Below are 24096 nucleotides of genomic sequence, written 5' to 3'. Positions count from 1 at the left end.
AAATTTATGCTTTCGCCGTAAAACCTTTTTGAAATCGTAAAACGTGGTTAGATTAAGGAGATGTTTATCTTTCAAAGGGTGTAAAATAGTTGTATGTCTGAAAAATTTGGATTTTGACATTTATTTGGATTCAAATTTGCCGCTCTTGAAATGCACCTGCTGTTGATGGAGTGCACCACGGGTGGCACGCTAGCGTCCCACCTAGCCCATAGAGGTTAAGGGTGGGGTGACTTACTTCTGAGGGCTTCTTCCAATTGGTTCTCCTGGGTTGAGAATGTTGGGACCAGGAAGTGGAGTTACCTTAGAGATGACAGAGAAAAGACATCACAGACTTCAGTCATCTCAATTATCTGACATTTCCTTACTTGTAGGCCAGTGGCAAGGCCACTACATTTGAGAAACTCCTACCAGGAGGTAGAACAAAACACAACCATGTTTTTTCACATCCCTAATGTCTCCCATTTATCAAATGGATGGTTGTGTAAAAGTGTTTAACTGCAAAATAGGTTAAATTTATCAATATTGTGAGACACCCCTTTATCTAAGAAAGTGCAGAACATGCCTGGCAGGAAGGAGGATGGGCCACAAACTCATGTAACCCAATATTACAAGCTCTGATATTGCTAAAATGTGGAATAGAAGTAGTCAGTTGTCTGCACTACATACAAACAAACAAACAGCATTATAAAATCTTAATGCATCTAGGAAACATAGACCTGGAAACAGATACAACGGGGGAATATGTCAACTATGAATATTTATGGAGTAGGGATGTTAACCGGTTAGCCACCGGAAAAACATTTGACCGGTCATGCTGATCAGTAAAAATGTGCATAATTTGGTGGAATTAAAATTGGCAAGTGTATTTTCATTAGTCGTCATGCATTTTATTAAATCACACACACACACACACACACACACACACACACACACACACACACACACACACACACACACACACACACACACACACACACACACACACACACACAACACTAGTTAGAGGAGAGGAATAGTCTACCACCTGTCAGACAGCACCAGAGAAGCTCTTCAAAGTCTGTAGACTACTGGAGTGAAACCTGCTTTTGTAAGGCCAGTCCTTGGGTCAGCCCCAGTCCTTGGGTCAGCCCCAGTCCTTGGGTCAGCCCCAGTCCTTTGGTCAGCCCCAGTCCTTTGGTCAGCCCCAGTCCTTGGTCAGCCCCAGTCCTTGGTCAGCCCCAGTCCTTGGTCAGCCCCAGTCATAACAAATAACAATTCTAAATGCAACTGCGTGTTAACTTGTGGCCACAAGTTAAAAATAACGAGCTGGAGACAGTATAACGCATCGTGAGCTGGAGACAGTATAACGCATCGTGAGGAGACAGTATAACGCATCGTGAGGAGACAGTATAACGCATCGTGAGCAGACAGTATAACGCATCGTGAGCAGACAGTATAACGCATCGTGAGCTGGAGACAGTATAACGCATCGTGAGCTGGAGACAGTATAACGCATCGTGAGCTGGAGACAGTATAACGCATCGTGAGCTGGAGACAGTATAACGCATCGTGAGCTGGAGACAGTATAACGCATCGTGAGCTGGAGACAGTATAACGCATCGTGAGGAGACAGTATAACGCATCGTGAGGAGACAGTATAACGCATCGTGAGGAGACAGTATAACGCATCGTGAGCTGGAGACAGTATAACGCATCGTGAGCTGGAGACAGTATAACGCATCGTGAGCTGGAGACAGTATAACGCATCGTGAGCTGGAGACAGTATAACGCATCGTGAGGAGACAGTATAACGCATCGTGAGGAGACAGTATAACGCATCGTGAGGAGACAGCATAATGTAATGTGAGCTGGAGACAGTATAATTTTTGAAACCTGAACGTTTTACTTCACTTCAAATAATAAAGGTGTCTTCCTTTACATCTTGAGATAATCCATCCATAGAAACGTGGAGGTTTCCTCATGCCGTTGACCCGCATTTCTCTCCTGTTCTATTGGTTTGCATATCAACTTGTTTCTCCATTGTCCAGAAGCACAATCCCAGTCATATTAGCAGCCCATCATAGTAGTTGTCAGATTCCCCCCTTTTCTACGTTTCTAACAGAGATTTTCATTTCTGCCACATATGGATCCGCTCGCATTAGGTACGCTGTTTAGAACTGTGTTTTCCGTGAATTGCATTTTGGCAAATCTTTGAAAATGAGGTTTTATTAGCTGCTATATTACAGGAGTCGTTCAATAACAGGCCTTTTGACTGTAAGACATAGGCTTGCTATTGTTGCATGTTTACATTAAGCTCTTATCAGAGTGGAAGAGGCAAAGCGAGAGGTTTCACTCTCGCCAAAATAAGTCCAATGCATTTCTATGGGCTTATATTGGGCCTAAGCTTGTCGCCTGCCTTTCCACATTGGGACGACTCCCACTGTTAGGGCGGAAACATAAGCCTCTCGTCATTATATACAGATCTCTGATAGTATTATCTGTTGGTCACGTCATTTTACTGGTCAGATTTTTTTTTAACGGTTTGTTGACCCGTTAATGAGGGTCAGTAGGAAGCAAAATGTACAAAAATGTGCCTCTCTATTATAAAGAATGTAAGCCTTCAGAAATGTAGATTTCTGCCTAAATAGACATACCCAAGAGTAACTGCTATTCATGTGCAATTACATGATTCTGACAATGTTAAACTTGGTATATTTGGAAAGACGACATCTGGGAGATGAGGAAATGATCAGAAGATAGGAGTTACATAGTTCAGAATACACAAGATCAAGCTCACACAAAATACATTTTTATGTTTTGAAAGTCAAGCTATATGTGAATTATTGATGACTAGAGCTGGAAACAGATCAGATGGCTTCCGCAACATGTGAACTATATCAGGCCTTCCCTGTGGCTCAGTTGGTAGAGCATGGTGTTTGCAACGCCAGGGTTGTGGGTTCGATTCCCACGGGGGACCAGTACGGGGGGGAGAAAAAAAATGTATGAAATGTATGCATTCAGTACTGTAAGTCGCTCTGGATAAGAGCGTCTGCTAAATGACTAAAATGTAAATGTAAAAATATCAACCTCACTCCCACATTGTGGTGGTGTTATGGGGTATCCAGGGTACATTCAAGTGGCCTTTTAACCTCTACAAAGTGTCCAAATGTGGTAATTGCACTGTATGTACACAATGTATGTTCCTAAAAGTTATTGTTCACTATAAAAACTAAACCTCTCTCAAACATTGTGGTGGTGTCGGGACATACAGGGGATATCCAAGTGTTTTGTCAACCTCTCCAAAAGTGCCTGAGCGTTTATCCTAGGCATATCCAATGTATTGGTCCCACATACAAATGAACTGTTTACAAAACAATATAAAAGCAACAGATTCTTAAACACAAATTCTTAAACACAAAACAGTTATACATGTGTCATACATCTCACAGTGGATCTCCAATACACTTCCATATAAAACTCTCTCACAGAGTCAGTGGATACGTCAATGTTATTCTCTGAGGCTACCCGGAACATATCCCAGTCCATGTGATCGAAGCAATCTTGAAGCGTGGAATCCGATTGGTCAGACCAGCGTTGGATAGACCTACGCACGGGCGCTGCTTCCCGTTTTAGTTTCTGCCTATAGGAGGGGAGCAACAAGATGGAGTCATGGTCGGATTTGCCAAAAGGAGGGCGGGGGAAGGGCCTTGTACGCGTCGCGGAAGTTAGAGTAGTAATGGTCGAGCGTGTTACTCGCTCGTGTACCGCAATCGATATGCTGATAGAATTTAGGTAGCCTTGTTCTCAAATTAGCTTTGTTAAAATCCCCAACTATAATAACTGCAGCCTCAGGATATATGGTTTCCATTTTGCATAAAGTCCAGTGAAGTTCCTTGTTCTGGTATCCGCTTGCGTGGGGATATACACGGCTGTGACGATAACCGAGGAGAATTCTCTTAGGAGATTATACAGTCGGCATTTGATTGAGGAATTCTAGGTCAGGTGAACAAAAGAACTTGAGTTCTTGTATGTTACAATTACACCACGAGTCGTTAATCATGAAACATACACCTCCGCCCTTCTTCTTGCCGGAGAGATATTTATTCTGAAAATCCCATTGGCTGTACGGACTCCGACAGCATGTCCACAGCTAGCCATGTTTCCGTGAAATATGTTTACAATCCTGGATATCACTTTAGAAAGCAACACTTGCCCTACTTTCTAAGACTAACTAGGGACTGGACACTAGCGAGTAATATACTGGGAAGCGGCGGGTGTTGTGAGCGCATCCGAAGCCTCACTAGAAGACCGTTCCGGCTCCCTCCCTTCTCTCTGGCGGCGTCGTTTCTGGTCGGCCTCTGGAATCAGATCAAATGCCCTGGGAGGTGCAGACAAAGGATCCGCTCTTGGAAAGTTGTATTCCTGGTCGTAGTGCTGGTAAGTTGACGTTTCTCTGATATCCAATAGTTCTTCCCTGTTGAATGTAATAACACATTTTCTGGGCTAACAATGTAAGAATTACATTTATTTTATACTGCACAGTTTCCTAAGGACTAGAAGCGAAGCTGCCATCTTTATCGGCGCCATCTTGTGTTAAAGAATAAGTGGGTGTGTTTCCCAGCCTTCACCCTCCCTGCTTCACCCTCCCTGCTTCACCCTCCCTGCTTCACCCTCCCTGCTTCAGTCACTGAAGAACGGCCTCCTTGACCTTTTTGAGAACCATTACTTGCTAACGGCCCTCTCTGCCTTGCAGTCCTCAGTCAGTCAAGCAGTAAACTGTGCATCATGCTGGTGGACAGGCTGGACCTCCAGTCTGACTTTATGCGCTTCATGGCTAAGAACCCTTTCCCACAGCAGGATGTCCCCTGTGTCTCTTCCATTCTCACTCTTTGAGAAAAAAAAAAACTTGTCAAATTCCGACACTCAAAACAGTTGTCGCTCCGAAACTCTCTCTGCTTCCACTTGATGAACGGACGCAAAACGCCAGTTGAATGGGCAGAAAGCGAGGTTCCACTAGATTCCACAGCCACAAAGTCAGATTCCACTAGCCTGAATGCAGGTTCCACTAGATTCCACAGCCACAAAGTCAGATTCCACTAGCCTGAATGACACGACCCACGTGATTATAGAGCGAGGATGAGCTGTGAGAGCTGTCAGTCAGACTACCTTGCCTACAGCCAAAATCCCACCACCACAGAAAAAAAAAATAATAATCTTAGATTTCCTGATATTGAAACCAGCATGTCTTCTACTACTACTGTCCAAAAACAGTAAAGCGCAATCCTATCGTTATATCTTCAGATATTCTCTCTAAGTTTCTACCATTAGGCTGTAATATGCAGCTCTGTCGCATGATAAAAAACGATCCGGTGTTCGTTTGAGAATGATGTTCTCCCGTAACAGGATTTTGCAACAAATATGTGTAGTCTATCAAAGTAATCAGACCAATTATTTTACTTTGACTATATTTAACTTCTTGGCTTAAGTAAAATATTTTAAACTTCTTCCACTACCACAAAAATACTTGTAAAGTGTTAAAGCAAGTTCCACCAATATTTCTTCATGGAAAATACCATCTAGTTTACAATTCTGGATCCGAAGCCACTCGGGTCTGGGGGAAAGAGGTTAGGGTTAGTCTGGGGGAAAGAGGTTAGGGTTAGTCTGGGGGAAAGAGGTTAGGGTTAGTCTGGGGGAAAGAGGTTAGGGTTAGTCTGGGGGAAAGAGGTTAGGGTTAGTCTGGGGGAAAGAGGTTAGGGTTAGTCTGGGGGAAAGAGGTTAGGGTTAGTCTGGGGGAAAGAGGTTAGGGTTAGTCTGGGGGAAAGAGGTTAGGGTTAGTCTGGGGGAAAGAGGTTAGGGTTAGTCTGGGGGAAAGAGGTTAGGGTTAGTCTGGGGGAAAGAGGTTAGGGTTAGTCTGGGGGAAAGAGGTTAGGGTTAGTCTGGGGGAAAGAGGTTAGGGTTAGTCTGGGGGAAAGAGGTTAGGGTTAGTCTGGGGGAAAGAGGTTAGGGTTAGTCTGGGGGAAAGAGGTTAGGGTTAGTCTGGGGGAAAGAGGTTAGGGTTAGTCTGGGGGAAAGAGGTTAGGGTTAGTCTGGGGGAAAGAGGTTAGGGTTAGTCTGGGGGAAAGAGGTTAGGGTTAGTCTGGGGAAAGAGGTTAGGGTTAGTCTGGGGGAAAGAGGTTAGGGTTAGTCTGGGGGAAAGAGGTTAGGGTTAGTCTGGGGGAAAGAGGTTAGGGTTAGTCTGGGGGAAAGAGGTTAGGGTTAGTCTGGGGGAAAGAGGTTAGGGTTAGTCTGGGGGAAAGAGGTTAGGGTTAGTCTGGGGGAAAGAGGTTAGGGTTAGTCTGGGGGAAAGAGGTTAGATGGAGCTCGACATTAACACTTGTCCGGGATAAGCAACAACAAAAAATGTTTATCACAATATCAAATAATTACTCCAATCAGCATTGGATCAGAGCCAAGTATGTTGAGTGGTCGTAAATCCCGCTCATCGGTCGTGCTCCATCATTTCCAACCACTTCGCTAAAAACGCTCCTCGCTCACAGGAAGAATAAGAAATTGCCGCTCCAAATTCTGACCATTAAAATGACCATTTCACCAACACCAACCTATTTTTGCCTGGACCTACCATTTGGTTTTGAAGTATTGAAACCAAACCATATGATTTAAATGAAAAGTATTTTCATAAACATGGAAAGGTGACTGTAAAAACCGCTCATCATTTCAAATACCTGTCGTATAAACACTGAATAGGTCAAGAGCCAGACAGGGAGTGAATTATTTAGGCTATATTACTAGCCTATTATTTCAGTTATTTCAAAGCTATAGCCTACAAATAAGTAAAGCAATTGCGTGTGACACACTAGACTGGCAGGAATATTAAAGCTCCGCATTTAAAACAACATTTCGTTCTATTGAATCATTATAGTCTATAAATTCCAACAAATAGGCTGTGACTTACTTAGAATGAAATGCAAATGAAAAATGCCTTTTTAGCCTCCGTGCCTTTGAATTCATTTTTAGAAACAGAGAGTTCGGCCAGAGTCTGTGGCTTCATGCGATGGGGGTGCTAAACACCCTTCATTCATGCCAGTCTGGGCAGGGATGCAGATTTAAAAATATATTATTTTTAAATTAGGTAGGCCTAAAAGGGTTTTTAGGCAAAATAACCAGATAAAAATGGAAACTTCCTTGAAAGAGGTAATATGTCTGGCCTATTAGGACAAAAATCAATGATATCTATGCTAATAGGCTAATAGAAGGAAATCTGATTGTTTTGTTCAGAAATACCTTGCTACAATGACACACTCAGCTAGCTACCCACCTCAATCCTTTCTGTTAGCATGTGGACCTACTTAGTACGCCATCATGCTGTCGGGATACGTGTCTTTTCAGATTCCATAATGATTCTTTAGTTGTGGACACTACGTCACCACACTCCCTCTCTTGCTCTTAGTCCTCACCTTTGTAAGTCACCTTGATCTTGCACCTGTGTGTTTTATCAGCTTCTCGATGAAAATATTTAGCGAACTCCATGACAGTAGCTAAAGCAAGGGGCTATAGCAGCACACAGTCATGTTTGACAAATATGATGAAAGAATTAACATATAAAGGTTTGATTTTGTTGACATACTCGAGGCGCGGTTCAGATCACAGTGCCAGTTAAGCACCGCCCATCCCCCATCTGGAATCTGAGCAGATGCAGTCAGCATTTTGAAACTATTTATAAACCATAAATGTAATTGTTTAAAATCTGAAAGTGTCATGTCATTTCATGAAGCATGTTTCAAAGTAGCCTTTAAAAATACGATCTTAGAAACGTTGAGGGGATTATTTTATAAACACTTCGTATGCCATGAAACCATGTTGGATTGGTTATCAAAACAACATGATGTTATCGTCCAGCAGCCAAAGACCCAATCCTAGCCATACTAACAACCCAGGGTAGTTGATGCATCTTCAGATCCCCCCCGTTTCTTCATTTCTAACATACATTTGCATCTCTGACATTTAAAACCACTTGTGCATTCGACAACTACTATGATTATTATTGTTTGTTTCTGTACAGCACTTTGAGATATCAGCTGATGTAAGAAGGGCTATATAAATACATTTGATTTGAGCATGCCGTTTCCCGCTCATTGCGTTTCAGAAACATTTGCACGTAGCCTACAGTCAGTGCTGAGCTTATAATATGAAGAAATAAAACTTGATCAACATTTTAAGCTAAGCGGTCTGATCTGTTGCATCAGCCTCATTGCTATTTAACTTTTTTTGTAATTGCAATGTAGCAATATCTTAGGCTACCAAGGGTATTTTGAAACAGGCTTGAATGTGCAAAGAAGCCAATAGGCAGAGTGTATTCTACTCTGTCGGATTCTCTATGGGGAAAAAAAATAATACAGCAATGCATTTCATAAAGTGGTTCCTTGCATTACACAATTTGAATTTTTGGACAAGTGACCCTAACCCTAATGTCAAGCCCTGGGGTTAGTCTAGGGTAGAGGTTAGTGTTATGCCGTGTTCAAATCAACTGGGAACTCGGTAATCTCTGACTTCCGACTTCAGTGCGTTCAAAACAACTGGGAACTCTGGAAAAAAAACTAGCTCCAACTGGGAAAAATCGATTTGAACGGTCATCCAACTCGGTATTCCAACTCTGGCCTTTTTCTAGAGCTCAGACTTTCCCGACCTGAAAATCAACGACGTCATGATTTGACCTTGTATTTGTCAGAGTTCCCAGTTGTTTTGAACATAGCATTATTCTAGACTAGAGAGAATGCTTACTTCCATTATCAGAGTCTTCTTCGCTGCTGCTTGGATGCCGACTTCTCTTCATGGTCTGTCTTGGCGAGGTCAAGGTGTAATCTGAAAAGAGAAGATTCATAACTAACTGCAAAGTACAGACAGATTCCTTTGCCTCCATGTACAGAACTCTGTCACCAGACACTACACATGGCTGTCATCAGACTGACTGATGATCAATGAAGAGTTATTGGACAGAGTTGACAGATAATGGTAAATAATTTGTTTGCAATTATGAAGAAACAAAAATATTAACGTTACTGGTCAGTTATAAGATGGTCACCTCCTCCACTGCCTTCCACAGAAACATCACACAGAAGTGCTCGTCACTCTTCGTGCATTTGTTTCAAGCCTCCTAACTAACTAGCAACAAGCGAAACACACCTGTGTTACTGACAGTGTTTATTCCCATACAAGTTATCAAGCAAAAAACACTAACTACATCACAAATGACCTCACGGCTGTGTCTGAACGTTCAACAATTGCACTAGAGTTGTTTATCTTATTTTTGTTTGTTTCAGTATTTTCTCGTTAATACCTGCGTTGTTTTGTATGATGTAAAATTGTTGATCTGTATTTTGAATAAATAAAATAAAAATATATAAAAACGGTGAGCCCATGATGACCGAAGCCACGTTCCAAACAACTGGGAACTCGGAATAAACCTCCTCAAAATGGGATTAATGGTTTTGGAGCGGTCATCTTTCTAGAGCACTGACGTCATGATTTGACCTCGTATTTTGCGAGTTCCCAGTTATCTTGAACGCACATGATGAACAAGGTTAGAATGTGTTTAGCTATAATAAACCACCTCAATATGCAAACAAATAGCTAAGGCAGGACACAGACTCAACAACAACAACAAAAAACTTTACGAATCTGCTACCTCATGTTGAAGCAAGCACAACCATGTATGACCTGCGACAACGTGTAAAACAAACAAGCATTCGCAGCTAGTTGAGTAGCTATACGAACAAGTAAATAAGACAACATGTTTGTCACTGAAAGATAGCCTGCCCGACGTGCGAACTTGGCAGAGACTTGCTCGTCGCACCCCCTTTAACTAGTAAACACGATAGCTAGTTAACTAGCTAAGCTAGCTAGTAGCTATCTGCTTTAGTTAGCCATCTAGCCTAGCTAATGCTAAAGTTCCCTTACAACGAATGTGGCTGAGATGTACAAGCAGCGCTTGCCCACACGGTATTGTGCCACCACTCTGCATGCGAGTGAATATAATGTATGTTTATTACGGAGCATTATGACAGATTCAGTGGCCCTCTGAACTTTAATCTTGGCGCCATTTTAAATGACGTAGTAACTAGCGGCAAACTCAGTGCTAACGGGCTGGGAAATATGGTAGCACAACGTTCACATGGGGTGAAAAACATAAGTTTACATGAGAAATTCCTGTTTTAAAAAACCCAGAGGAAGATTATTTTTTGTTAAAAACGAGAAGAAAAAAATAATTTACAAAAAAAAAATAGGGGACAATACCTACAGCACGTCTGGCCGATGCGGTGGTGTCTAAATACAGCTGGTGTAGGAGAGAGTACCACTCACCCCGCATTCCTCAAACACAAACAGTGGCGTATGGTGGATTTGGAGGGTATACTCAACTACTGCCTGTTGTCGCAAGATGGGGCACTTTCATCGGGCCAACGCGTTTTTTTGCGTGATTAATCGGAAAAAGGTGACCTAAAACCCGCCTGGAAAAAAAGGTTCACAATCGACAAATACTCCTCGTTTACAACCGTCAACCGAATAAACCATAGGTCGATTTATTTTTGGACCGCAAACCTGTACATTGGCCTTTCCTCAATCACATTCCCCTCGCGTCCTTTTCTCAAAACCCCATTGGAGGAAACGGTCAGAGCGGAGGGACTTCTGTCTTTCTCATCCAATGGGGTTTGAGTTTGTGCGCCTTGATCGTTGACAAATGACCAGTCATCAGCTATTGGGTTGTCACTAGTTACCACAGCCACAATATATATCCATAAAAATTCCTGAAATCAAAAATGATTATTTTTTTCAGTGTTCATTTAAGGTTAGCAGTGTGGTTTGGGTTAGCTTTCAAAATCTCAACATTTTTAAAATACTTTTTTTTTTTTAAATAGGCGGGGTTTATGGCTTTGTTGCTGTGGTAACTAGTGACGACCTCAGTATTGGCGCAGCATTGTAACGACAAAATGTATAAAACAATTTTAAAAAATAAAGGGAATTATGGCGCTATAAAGACAACTGGGAACTCGGATTTTTCCCAGTCGGAGTTTGTTTTTTCTCTTCTTCGAGTTTCCAGTTGTTTTGAACGCACCGAAGTCCCAAATCAGAGTTCCCAGTTGTGTAGTGCGGCATTATACTGCTCGTTTCGGTGGTGGACCAACGCCGTAAACAGTGAAGTTGATCGATCTACGCCGAGGGAGGAGATTAGTTTTTGTATCTGACAATAAAATATTCCTGAATACTGTAAAATTTGTTGCACATTCAATTCTTGCAGTTTGTCAGTAAAAACAAAATATTTCAAACACTGCCCAGGCATATTTGCAAACTGCTAAACTTGGAACCAATCAGAACTCCCGTACCTACCCCTTGTGATGAAGGCAGCCAATGGCCTACATCTATACGATGTTACCAAAGAATTACGGATATACTGACAAGATACTTGTCTCTCCGCCCTAAATGCTGCTTTCAGACATATGGGAACCACTACGGTATAATAAGAACTGGAGACTGCGTCCAAGATAACCTTAAAAACAACAATCTACTCACATCAGAGAGGAAAATGAAGAGAGAGGCCCAACTCGGTGAAAAATCTGTCTCCCCTCCAGAAGGTGGCATTGGTTCACCCAACAAGCAATGAGTTTTTGTATGGAGGTCAATGAGAGTGTAGAATTTGGTCAACAACACAAAAAAAAATGAATGGCTTATTTGCTACATAAGGTTTATTTGATCGAATATAAGTTTCGTCATGCTTAATTAAGTTGTTACGAGTGTACTGATATGAGTAGGGCACGTCACACGGCAACTTTGAGAAAAAAAACAATATCAGAGTTGTTTCGAGATGGGTATGCATGTTCATGGCATGAGCCTAGTAGTGAGATATTATTGAAAGTGCCTTAATAATAACGAAATTATACAGAATCATAATGTGTACCAGTAAGTCATATTCTATTCATTTATCTAAATGTTGATTATACGATCTGTGTCCTCTATTGATGTCTGATCTGAGTTTGATTGGTTATACCTATGAATTCCTATTGGGGCGCACATGTGAGGACTACGGTTCTGGTTCAGGAAAAAGATGGCGGAAGTGAATGCGGAGTTCAAAATCAAGCAGTGCATCGAACAAAGTTGGTGAAGACAAATGTTCTGAATGGACAACAGTAGTAGCGAAAACTGCAACAAAAAGGGAATGGTCTAAAATTGGAGTGGAGGAAACTTGTATGAATGATAATGAATCGCTTCTTGTTGGAATGCGTTTGTTGGGTAAGGATGCATATGTAGGAAGCCCGTGTCAGGTGTTAAAGGGTGAAGTATGCGCTGGGAAAAGTGTATTTAAATAGTGGAGTAGGGTGGTAGATGGTAGTGAGTGTAGGGTTAGATGGTAGGGTATTTAAATAGTGTAGTAGGGTGGTAGTTGGTAATGAGTGTAGGGTTAGATGGTAGATGGTAGGGTATTTAAATAGTGTAGTAGGGTGGTAGTTGGTAATGAGTGTAGGGTTAGATGGTAGATGGTAGGGTATTCAAATAGTGTAGTAGGGGGGTGGGTTGGTAATGAGTGTAGGGTTAGATGGTAGGGTATTTAAATAGTGTAGTAGGGTGGTAGATGGTAATGAGTGTAGGGGTAGATGGTAGGGTATTTAAATAGTGTAGTAGGGGGTGGGTTGGTAATGAGTGTAGGGGTAGATGGTAGGGTATTTAAATAGTGTAGTAGGGGTGGGTTGGTAATGAGTGTAGGGGTAGATGGTAGATGGTAGGGTATTTAAATAGTGTAGTAGGGGGTGGGTTGGTAATGAGTGTAGGGTTAGATGGTAGGGTATTTAAATAGTGTAGTAGGGTGCTGGGTTTTTAGTATTAGAGTGTAGGGTATTTGTTGATTTTTATTTTCAAGCAAAGCAAAAGGGAGTTATACTCCAGTCTAGTAGGTGGTTGGTAATGCAACATTTATTGAATGCCAACCGCCGTTAAACCTCATCGGCCTTACTGAAGAGCTCAGTGACATTCAACATGGCAGCGTCATAGGATGCCACCTTTCTAACAAGTCAGTTCGTCAAATTTCTGCCCTGCTAGAGCTGCCCCGGTCGACTGTAAGTGCTGTTATTGTGAAGTGGAAATGTCTAGGAGCAACAACGGCTCTGCCGCGAAGTGGAAGGCCACACAAGGTCACAGAAAGAGACCGCTGAAGCGCGTAAAAATCATCTGTCCTCTGTTGCAACACTCACTAGCGAGTTCCAAACTGCCTCTGGAAGCAACGTCAGCACAAGAACTGTTCGTCGGGAGCTTCATGAAATGGGTTTCCATGTGAGAGGTTAGACATGCTAACCTCTCACCATTACAATAACAGGGGAGGTTAGCATTTTATATCATACCCCCAAGACATGCTAACCTCTCACCATTACAATAACAGGGGAGGTTAGCATTTTATATCATACCCCCAAGACATGCTAACCTCTCACCATTACAATAACAGGGGAGGATAGCATTTTATATCATACCCCCCAAGACATGCTAACCTCTCACCATTACAATAACAGGGGAGGTTAGCATTTTATATCGTACCTCCAAGACATGCTAACCTCTCACCATTACAATAACAGGGGAGATTAGCATTTTATATCATAACCCCCAAGACATGCTAACCTCTCACCATTACAATAACAGGGGAGGTTAGCATTTTATATCATACCCCCCAAGACATGCTAACCTCTCACCATCACAATAACAGGGGAGGTTAGCATTTTATATCATACCCCCAAGACATGCTAACCTCTCACCATTACAATAACAGGGGAGGTTAGCATTTTATATCATACCCCCAAGACATGCTAACCTCTCACCATTACAATAACAGGGGAGTTTAGCATTTTATATCATACCCCCAAGACATGCTAACCTCTCACCATTACAATAACAGGGGAGGTTAGCATTTTATATCATACCCCCAAGACATGCTATCCTCTCACCATTACAATAACAGGGGAGGTTAGCATTTTATATCATACCCCCAAGACATGCTAACCTCTCACCATTACAATAACAGGGGAGGATAGCATTTTATATCATACCCCCCAAGACATGCTAACCTCTCACCATTACAATAACGGGAGGTTAGCATTTTATATCATACCCCCAAGACATGCTAACCTCTCACCATTACAATAACAGGGGAGATTAGCATTTTATATCATAACCCCCAAGACATGCTAACCTCTCACCATTACAATAACAGGGGAGGTTAGCATTTTATTTCATACCCCCCAAGACATGCTAACCTCTCACCATTACAATAACAGGGGAGGTTAGCATTTTATATCATACCCCCCAAGACATGCTAACCTCTCACCATTACAATAACAGGGGAGGTTAGCATTTTATATCATACCCCCCAAGACATGCTAACCTCTCACCATTACAATAACAGGGGAGTTAAGCATTTTATATCATACCCCCCAAGATCAAATCAAATCAAATGTATTTACATAGCCCTTCGTACATCAGCTGATGTCTCAAAGTGCTGTACAGAAACCCAGCCTAAAACCCCAAACAGCAAGCAATGTATGTGAAAGAAGCACGGTGGCTAGGAAAAACTCCCTAGGAAAAACTCCCTAGAAGGGCCAAAAACCTAGGAAGAAACCTAGAGAGGAACCAGGCTATGAGGGGTGGCCAGTCCTCTTCTGGCTGTGCAGGGTGGATATTATAACAGAACATGGTCAAGATGTTAAAATGTTCATAAATGACCAGCATGGTCTAATAATCATAGTAGTTGTCGAGGGTGGAACAAGCACGTCCGGTGAACAGGTCAGGGTTCCATAGCCGCAGGCAGAACAGTTGAAACTGGAGCAGCAGCACAGCCAGGTGGACTGGGGACAGCAAGGAGTCATCATACCAGGTAGGACTGAGGCATGGTCCTAGGGCTCAGGTCCTCCGAGAGAAAGACAGAAAGAGAGAATTAGAGAGAGCATATTTAAATTCACACAGGACACCGGATAAGACAAGAGAAATACTCCAGATGTAACAGACTGACCCTAGCCCCCCGACACATAAACTACTGCAGCATAAATACTGGAGGCTGAGACAGGAGGGATCAGAAGACACTGTGGCCCCATCCGATGATACCCCTGGACAGGGCCAAACAGGCAGGATATAACCCCACCCACTTTGCCAAAGCACAGCCCCCACACCACTAGAGGGATGTCTCCAACCACCAACTTACCGTCCTAAGACAAGGCCGAGTATAGCCCACAACAATCTCCGCCATGGCACAACCCAAGGGGGGGCGCCAACCCAGACAGTGAGACCACATCAGTGACTCAACCCACTCAAGTGACGCACCCCTCCCATGGACGGCATGGAAGAACACCAGTAAGCCAGTGACTCAGCCCCTGTAAAAGGGTTAGAGGCAGAGAATCCCAGTGGAAAGAGGGGAACTGGCAAGGCAGGGACAGCAAGGGCGGTTCGTTGCTCCAGCCTTTCCGTTCACCTTCACACTCCTGGGCCAGACTATACTTAATCATAGGACCTACTGAAGAGATAAGTCTTCAGTAAAGACATGCTAACCTCTCACCATTACAATAACAGGGGAGGTTAGCATTTTATATCATACCCAAAAGACATGCTAACCTCTCACCATTACAATAACAGGGGAGGTTAGCATTTTATATCATACCCCCAAGACATGCTAAACTCTCACAATTACAATAACAGGGGAGGTTAGCATTTTATATCATACCCAAAAGACATGCTAACCTCTCACCATTACAATAACAGGGGAGGTTAGCATTTTATATCATACCCCCCAAGTCATGCTAACCTCTCACCATTACAATAACAGGGGAGGTTAGCATTTTATATCATACCCCCAAGACATGCTAACCTCTGACCATTACAATAACAGGGGAGGTTAGCATTTTATATCATAACCCCAAGACATGCTAACCTCTCACCATTACAATAACAGTGGAGGTTAGCATTTTATATCATACCCCCAAGACATGCTAACCTCTCACCATTACAATAACAGGGGAGGTTAGCGTTTTATATCATACCCCCAAGACATGCTAACCTCTCACCATTACAATAACAGGGGAGGTTAGCATTTTATATCATACCCCCAGACATGCTAACCTCTCACAATTACAATAACAGGGGAGGTTAGCATTTTATATCATACCCCCAAGACATGCTAACCTCTCACCATTACAATAACAGGGGAGGTTAGCATTTTATATCATACCCAAAAGACATGCTAACCTCTCACCATTACAATAACAGGGGAGGTTAGCATTTTATATCATACCCCCCAAGACATGCTAACCTCTCACCATTACAATAACAGGGGAGGTTAGCATTTTATATCATACCCCCAAGACATGCTAACCTCTCACCATTACAATAACAGGGGAGGTTAGCATTTTATATCATACCCCCAAGACATGCTAACCTCTCACCATTACAATAACAGGGGAGGTTAGCATTTTATATCATACCCCCAAGACATGCTAACCTCTCACCATTACAATAACAGGGGAGGTTAGCATTTTATATCATACCCCCAAGACATGCTAACCTCTCACCATTACAATAACAGGGGAGGTTAGCATTTTATATCATACCCCCAGACATGCTAACCTCTCACAATTACAATAACAGGGGACGTTAGCATTTTATATCATACCCCCCAAGACATGCTAACCTCTCACCATTACAATAACAGGGGAGGTTAGCATTTTATATCATACCCCCCAAGACATGCTAACCTCTCACCATTACAATAACAGCGGAGGTTAGCATTTTATATCATACTCCCCAAGACATGCTAACCTCTCACCATTACAATAACAGGGGAGGTTAACATTTTATATCATACTCCCAAGACATGCTAACCTCTCACCATTACAATAACAGGGGAGGTTAGCATTTTATATCATACCCCCAAGACATGCTAACCTCTCACCATTACAATAACAGGGGAGGTTAGCATTTTATATCATACCCCCCAAGACATGCTAACCTCTCACCATTACAATAACAGGGGAGGTTAGCATTTTATATCATACCCCCCAAGACATGCTAACCTCTCACCATTACAATAACAGGGGAGTTTAGCATTTTATATCATGCCCCCCAAGATCAAATCAAATCAAATCAAATTTATTTACATAGCCCTTCGTACATCAGCTGATATCTCAAAGTGCTGTACAGAAACCCAGCCTAAAACCCCAAACAGCAAGCAATGCATGTGAAAGAAGCACAGTGGCTAGGAAAAACTCCCTAGGAAAAACTCCCTAGAAAGGCCAAAAACCTAGGAAGAAACCTAGAGAGGAACCAGGCTATGAGGGGTGGCCAGTCCTCTTCTGGCTGTGCAGGGTGGATATTATAACAGAACATGGTCAAGATGTTAAAATGTTCATAAATGACCAGCATGGTCAAATAATAATAATCATAGTAGTTGTCGAGGGTGCAACAAGCACGTCCGGTGAACAGGTCAGGGTTCCATAGCCGCAGGCAGAACAGTTGAAACTGGAGCAGCAGCACGGCCAGGTGGACTGGGGACAGCAAGGAGTCATCATACCAGGTAGTCCTGAGGCATGGTCCTAGGGCTCAGGTCCTCCGAGAGAAAGACAGAAAGAGAGAATTAGAGAGAGCATATTTAAATTCACACAGGACACCGGATAAGACAAGAGATATACTCCAGATGTAACAGACTGACCCTAGCCCCCCGACACATAAACTACTGCAGCATAAATACTGGAGGCTGAGACAGGAGGGATCAGAAGACACTGTGGCCCCATCCGATGATACCCCCGGACAGGGCCAAACAGGCAGGATATAACCCCACCCACTTTGCCAAAGCACAGCCCCCACACCACTAGAGGGATGTCTCCAACCACCAACTTACCGTCCTAAGACAAGGCCGAGTGTAGCCCACAACGATCTCCGCCATGGCACAACCCAAGGGGGGGCGCCAACCCAGACAGGAAGACCACATCAGTGACTCAACCCACTCAAGTGACGCACCCCTCCCATGGACGGCATGGAAGAACACCAGTAAGCCAGTGACTCAGCCCCTGTAATAGGGTTAGAGGCAGAGAATCCCAGTGGAAAGAGGGGAACCGGCAAGGCAGAGACAGCAAGGGCGGTTCGTTGCTCCAGCCTTTCCGTTCACCTTCACACTCCTGGGCCAGACTATACTTAATCATAGGACCTACTGAAGAGATAAGTCTTCAGTAAAGACATGCTAACCTCTCACCATTACAATAACAGGGGAGGTTAGCATTTTATATCATACCCCCAAGACATGCTAACCTCTCACCATTACAATAACAGGGGAGGTTAGCATTTTATATCATACCCAAAAGACATGCTAACCTCTCACCATTACAATAACAGGGGAGGTTAGCATTTTATATCATACCGCCCAAGACATGCTAACCTCTCACCATTACAATAACAGGGGAGGTTAGCATTTTATATCATACCCCCAAGACATGCTAACCTCTCACCATTACAATAACAGGGGAGGTTAGCATTTTATATCATACCCCCAAGACATGCTAACCTCTCACCATTACAATAACAGGGGAGGTTAGCATTTATATCATACCCCCAAGACATGCTAACCTCTCACCATTACAATAACAGGGGAGGTTAGCATTTTATATCATACCCCCAAGACATGCTAACCTCTCACCATTACAATAACAGGGGAGGTTAGCATTTTATATCATACCCCCAAGACATGCTAACCTCTCACCATTACAATAACAGGGGAGGTTAGCATTTTATATCATAACCCCCAAGACATGCTAACCTCTCACCATTACAATAACAGGGGAGGTTAGCATTTTATATCATAACCCCCAAGACATGCTAAACTCTCACCATTACAATAACAGGGGAGGTTAGCATTTTATATCATACCCCCCAAGACATGCTAACCTCTCACCATTACAATAACATGGGAGGTTAGCATTTTATATCATACCCCCAAGACATGCTAACCTCTCACCATTACAATAACAGGGGAGGTTAGCATTTTATATCATACCCCAAGACATGCTAACCTCTCACCATTACAATAACAGGGGAGGTTAGCATTTTATATCATACCCCCCAAGACATGCTAACCTCTCACCATTACAATAACAGGGGAGGTTAGCATTTTATATCATACCCCCAAGACATGCTAACCTCTCACCATTACAATAACAGGGGAGGTTAGCATTTTATTTCATACCCCCCAAGACATGCTAACCTCTCACCATTACAATAACAGGGGAGGTTAGCATTTTATATCATACCCCCAAGACATGCTAACCTCTCACCATTACAATAACAGGGGAGGTTAGCATTTTATATCATACCCCCAAGACATGCTAACCTCTCACCATTACAATAACAGGGGAGGTTAGCATTTTATATCATACCCCCAAGACATGCTAACCTCTCACCATTACAATAACAGTGGAGCTTAGCATTTTATATCATACCCCCAAGACATGCTAACCTCTCACCATTACAATAACAGGGGAGGTTAGCATTTTATATCATACCCCCAAGACATGCTAACCTCTCACCATTACAATAACAGTGGAGCTTAGCATTTTATATCATACCCCCAAGACATGCTAACCTCTCACCTTTACTTACAGTAGTGAATGCATGCATTTCATACATTTTTTTCCCCCGTACTGGTCCCCCGTGGGAATCGAACCCACAACCCTGGCGTTGCAAACACCATGCTCTACCAACTGAGCCACACGGGTGAGTATGGGGACACACTTTCAAGTTTGTGTATTTGGCTATTTCAGCCCCTGACAGGTGTATAAATCGAGCACATAGCCATGCAATCTCCATAGACAAACATTGGCAGTATAATGGCCTTACTGAAGAACTCAAATTTCTGCCCTGCTAGAGCTGCCCCGGTCAACTGTAAGTGCTGTTATTGTGATGTGGAAAAGTCTAGAAGCAACAACGGCGCAGCCGTGAAGTCGTAGGCCACACAAGTTCACAGAACAGGACGGCAGAGTGCTAAAGCGAGTAGAGCGAAATGGTTTGTCGAGATCGGTGTGGAAGAAATTGACTTGCCTGCAGAGCCCTGATCTCAACCCCATCAAACACCTTTTGGATGAATTGGAACGCCGACTGCGAGCCAGGCCTAATCGCCCAACATCAGTGCCCGACCTCACTAATGCACTTGTGGCTGAATGGAGGCAAGTCCCTGCAGCAATGTTCCAACATCTAGTGGAAAGCCTTCCCAGAAGAGTGGAGGCTGTTATAACAGCAATGTTCCAACATCTAGTGGAAAGCCTTCCCTGAAGAGTGGAGGCTGTTATAGCAGCAATGTTCCAACATCTAGTGGAAACCTTTCCCAGAAGAGTGGAGGCTGTTATAGCAGCAAAGGGGGGACCAACTCCATATTAATGCCCATGATTTAGGAACGAGATGTTCGACAAGCAGGTGTCTACATACTTTTGGTCATGTAGAATTGCAAAAAAGTTAAAAATATTGAGTGACAAGTTGGCACAAAATCTATATCTCCGCTGCGCTGTGTCAGCACAATGGACAGAGTGTGCCGCGGTGTGTGTACGAGGGCTATGGAAAGCCACTGGTGTGGTTAGGTACAGTATGACTCCTTTGGGTTTCCATAGAAAGCAGGAGGAAAACGCTTCTCATCTGTGGTAGGCTAAGTGAATGGCGTGATACTCCTCCGTCTGTAATATCTGAGTTTCATTTATAAGGGTGGAGTCAAGTTTACCATTGAAGCTGCTTCACTCAACTCTGCCCCACCACTACCGAGTTTAGTTAGCTTCTTAGCTAGCTGTAAAAAAAAAAAAAAAAACGTTATTAGCCTTAGCCTATTTAGCTAGCTCAAACCAGCTAATCTGCCACTGCCAAGATGGATATCAGAAATCGCCAAAGTACCCAAACAAAGCCAAAAGGAGGAGAGCAGCCGCAGCAAACCACCGATAACGCCGCCAAGCCCAGCAGCCATGATGGCCTACCCACCCTTCCACAAGCTCTGCCAGGATAATGGCTCCACAGCCCCCTTCACCTCTGACTGTTACCTAACAATCTTGAAACAGAGGAGCCAGCCCAGGTTAGCCTAGAAGACAAGAGTGGCTGGAATACTCTGGTAGCCTGTTGGTCTTCCTGGTTGGAAATGGAACTGTACTTATTGGAAATGTGTTTGTGGTAGGCTGGCATTGCTTAAATTATTAGGTGGGTTGAATTTGATTCCACAGAAGTGTATTGTGCCATATGACAACGTGTTGCTGTACTCATGAGCTGTTTCCAGTCCATTTGCCTTTTGTTTACAGCGTTTACTGTTAATGTAACTAGCCTAAATAGAGATTGTGTCATGCCTTTATCCACACAATTTTCGCAGCTTTCCTAGTGGCCGCTGATTTTAATGAAGGAAAACTGAAATCCGTTTTACCTCATTTATACCACCATGTCACCTGTGCAACTAGAGGCAAAACATTTTTAGATCACCTTTACTTCACACATAGCGACGCATACAAAGCTCTCCTTCGCCCTCCATATGGCAAATCTAACCATAAGGCTGTCCTCCTAATTCCTGTTTACAAGCAAAAACTCAAACAGGAAGTAACAGTGACTCGCTCAATACGGAAGTGGTCCAATGAAGCGGATGCTAAGCTACAGGAATGTCTGGCTAGCACAGATTGGAATATGTTTCGGGACTCGTCCGATGGCAATGAGGAGTACACCACATCAGTCACTGGCTTTATCAATAAGTGCATCGAGGACGTCGTCCCCACAGTGACTGTACGTACTATACATATCCCAACCAGAAGCCTTGGATAACAGGTAACATCCAAACTGAGCTAACGGCTAGAGCTGCCGCTTTCAAGGAGCGGGACACTAATCCGGACGCTTATAAGAAATCCCGCTACGACCTCCGACGAGCCATCAAACAGTCAAAACAGGACTAAGATCGAATCCTACTACGCCAGCTCTGACGCTCATTGGATGTGGCAGGGCTTGCAAACTATCACGGATTATAAAGGGAAACCCAATCGGGAGCTGCCCAGTGACGCGAGCCTACCAGATGAGCAAAATTCCTTCTATGCTCGCTTCGAGGCAAGCAACACTGAACCATGCATGAGAGCAACAGCTGTTGGATAACTGGGTGATCTCGCTCTCCATAACCAAAGTAAGAGCTTTAAACAGGTTAACATTCACAAGGCCGCAGGGCCAGACGGATCACCAGGACGCGTACTTGGAGCATACGCTAACCAGCTGGCAAGTGTCTTCAATGACATTTTCAACCTCTCCCTGACCCAGTCTCTAATGCCTACATGTTTCAAGGACACTACCATAGTCCCTGTGCCCAATAACGCCAAGGTAATCTGTCTAAATGACTATCGCCCCGTAGTACTCACATCTGTAGCCATGAAATGCTTTGAAAGGCTGGTCATGGCTCACATCAACACTATCATCCCAGACATCCTGGACCCACTCCAATTTGCATACTGCCCGAACAGATCCACAGAACACCTACATGAGAATGCTGTTCATTGACTACAGCGCAGCGTTCAACACCATAGTGCCCTCAAAGCTCATCACTAAGCTAAGGATCCTGGGACTAAACACCTCCCTCTGCAACTGGATCCTGGACTTCCTGAGGGGCCGCCCCCAGGTGGTGAGGGTAGGTAACAACACATCCGCCACGCTGATCCTCAACACGGGGGCCCTCAGGGGTGTGTGCTTAGTCCCTTCCTGTACTCCCTGTTCACTCACGACTGCGTGGCCAAGCACGACTCCAACACCATCATTAAGTTTGCTGATGACCTAACGGTGGTAGACCTGATCACTGAAGATGATGAGACAGCCTATAGGGAGGAGGTCAGAGACCTGGCAGTGAGGTGCCAGGACAACAACCTGTCCCTCAATGTGAGCAAGACAATGGAGCTGATTGTGTCCTGCAGTCCACGGAGGGCCGGACACGCCCCCATCCACATTGACAGGGCTGTAGCGGGTCGACAACTTCACGTTCTTAGTTGTCCACATCACAAGGGAATTATCATGGTCCAAACACACCAACACAGTCATGAAGAAGTCCCTACAACGCATCTTCCCCCTCAGGAGACTGATAAGATTTGGGCCCTCAGATCCTCAGAATGTTCTATAGCTGCACCACTGAGAGCATCTTGACTGGCTGCATCTCCGCTTGGTACAGTAACTACTTGGCATCCGACTGTAAGGTGCTACAGAGGGTAGTGCGTACTGCCCAGTACATCACAGGGCCCAGCTCCCTGCCATCCAGGACCTCTATACCAGGCGGTGTCAGAGGAAGGCCCAGTACATCACTGGGGCCCAGCTCCCTGCCATCCAGGACCTCTATACCAGGTGGTGTCAGAGGAAAGTGCCTAAAAGCCAGGCTGTTCTCTCTGCTACCACACAGCAAGCGATACCGATGCACCAAGCATGAAACCAACAGGACCCTGAACAGCTTCTACCTCCAAGCCATAAGACTGATAAATTGTTCAATAGTTAACCAATCGCTACCCGCATTTACCCTTTTTTCACTAACTCTTTTGACTCAAACACATACACTGCTGCTGTTTTATCTATCCTGTTGCCTAGTCACTTTACCCCTACCTACTGTCTATGTACGGATTACCTCGTACCCCCTGGCACATCGACTCTGGTACTTCCTGTATAAAGCCATGTTATTACCTCGTACCCCCTGGCACATCGACTCTGGTACTTCCTGTATATAGCCGTTACTCATTGTGTTTGTTTTTCAACGTGACAAATGACCCAACACACCTCCAGGCTGTGTAAAGGCTATTTTACCAAGGAGAGTGATGGAGTGCTGCATCAGAGGAAATGGCCTCCACAATCCCCCGACCTCAACCCAATAGAGATGGTTTGGGATGAGTTGGACCGCGGAGTCAAGGAAAAGCAGACAACAAGTGCTCAGCATATGTGGGAACTCCAAGACCATTGGAAAAGCTTTCCAGGTGAATCTGGTTGAGAGAATAAGAGTGTGCAAAGCTATCAAGGCAAAGGGTGGCCATTTGAAGAATCTTAAATATATATTTTGATTGATTTAACCCTTTTTTGGTTACTACATGA

General features: G+C 43.8%; 1 protein-coding gene across 7 annotated transcripts in view; it reads right to left on the bottom strand.

Annotated features, from left to right (window-relative positions):
* Positions 1-11662, bottom strand: part of LOC106602449 (protein Jade-1) — a 65851-nt gene extending 54189 nt beyond the window's left edge. Inside the window, exons 1-3 of one of the 7 annotated variants that reach the window (XM_045705232.1) lie at positions 11542-11662; positions 8758-8838; positions 236-300 (exon numbers count right to left, since the gene is read on the bottom strand). In XM_045705232.1, the coding sequence (XP_045561188.1) occupies positions 236-300; positions 8758-8809 (117 nt within the window). In that variant the 5' untranslated portion in view covers positions 8810-8838; positions 11542-11662. Of the gene's footprint in view, positions 1-235; positions 301-8757; positions 8839-9036; positions 9892-9933; positions 10231-10269; positions 10769-11541 lie in introns of those variants that run through there. The other 6 variants (XM_045705120.1, XM_045705172.1, XM_045705200.1 and 3 more) reach the window with 6 other exon arrangements.
* Between the last annotated feature and the right edge of the window lie 12434 nt (positions 11663-24096).

This window comes from Salmo salar, chromosome ssa01 (genome assembly GCF_905237065.1).
Source record: "Salmo salar chromosome ssa01, Ssal_v3.1, whole genome shotgun sequence".
In the NCBI taxonomy this organism is placed as follows: domain Eukaryota; kingdom Metazoa; phylum Chordata; class Actinopteri; order Salmoniformes; family Salmonidae; genus Salmo; species Salmo salar.
Note: the sequence above shows the minus strand (reverse complement) of the source record. Positions and strands in the feature narration are given on the sequence as shown.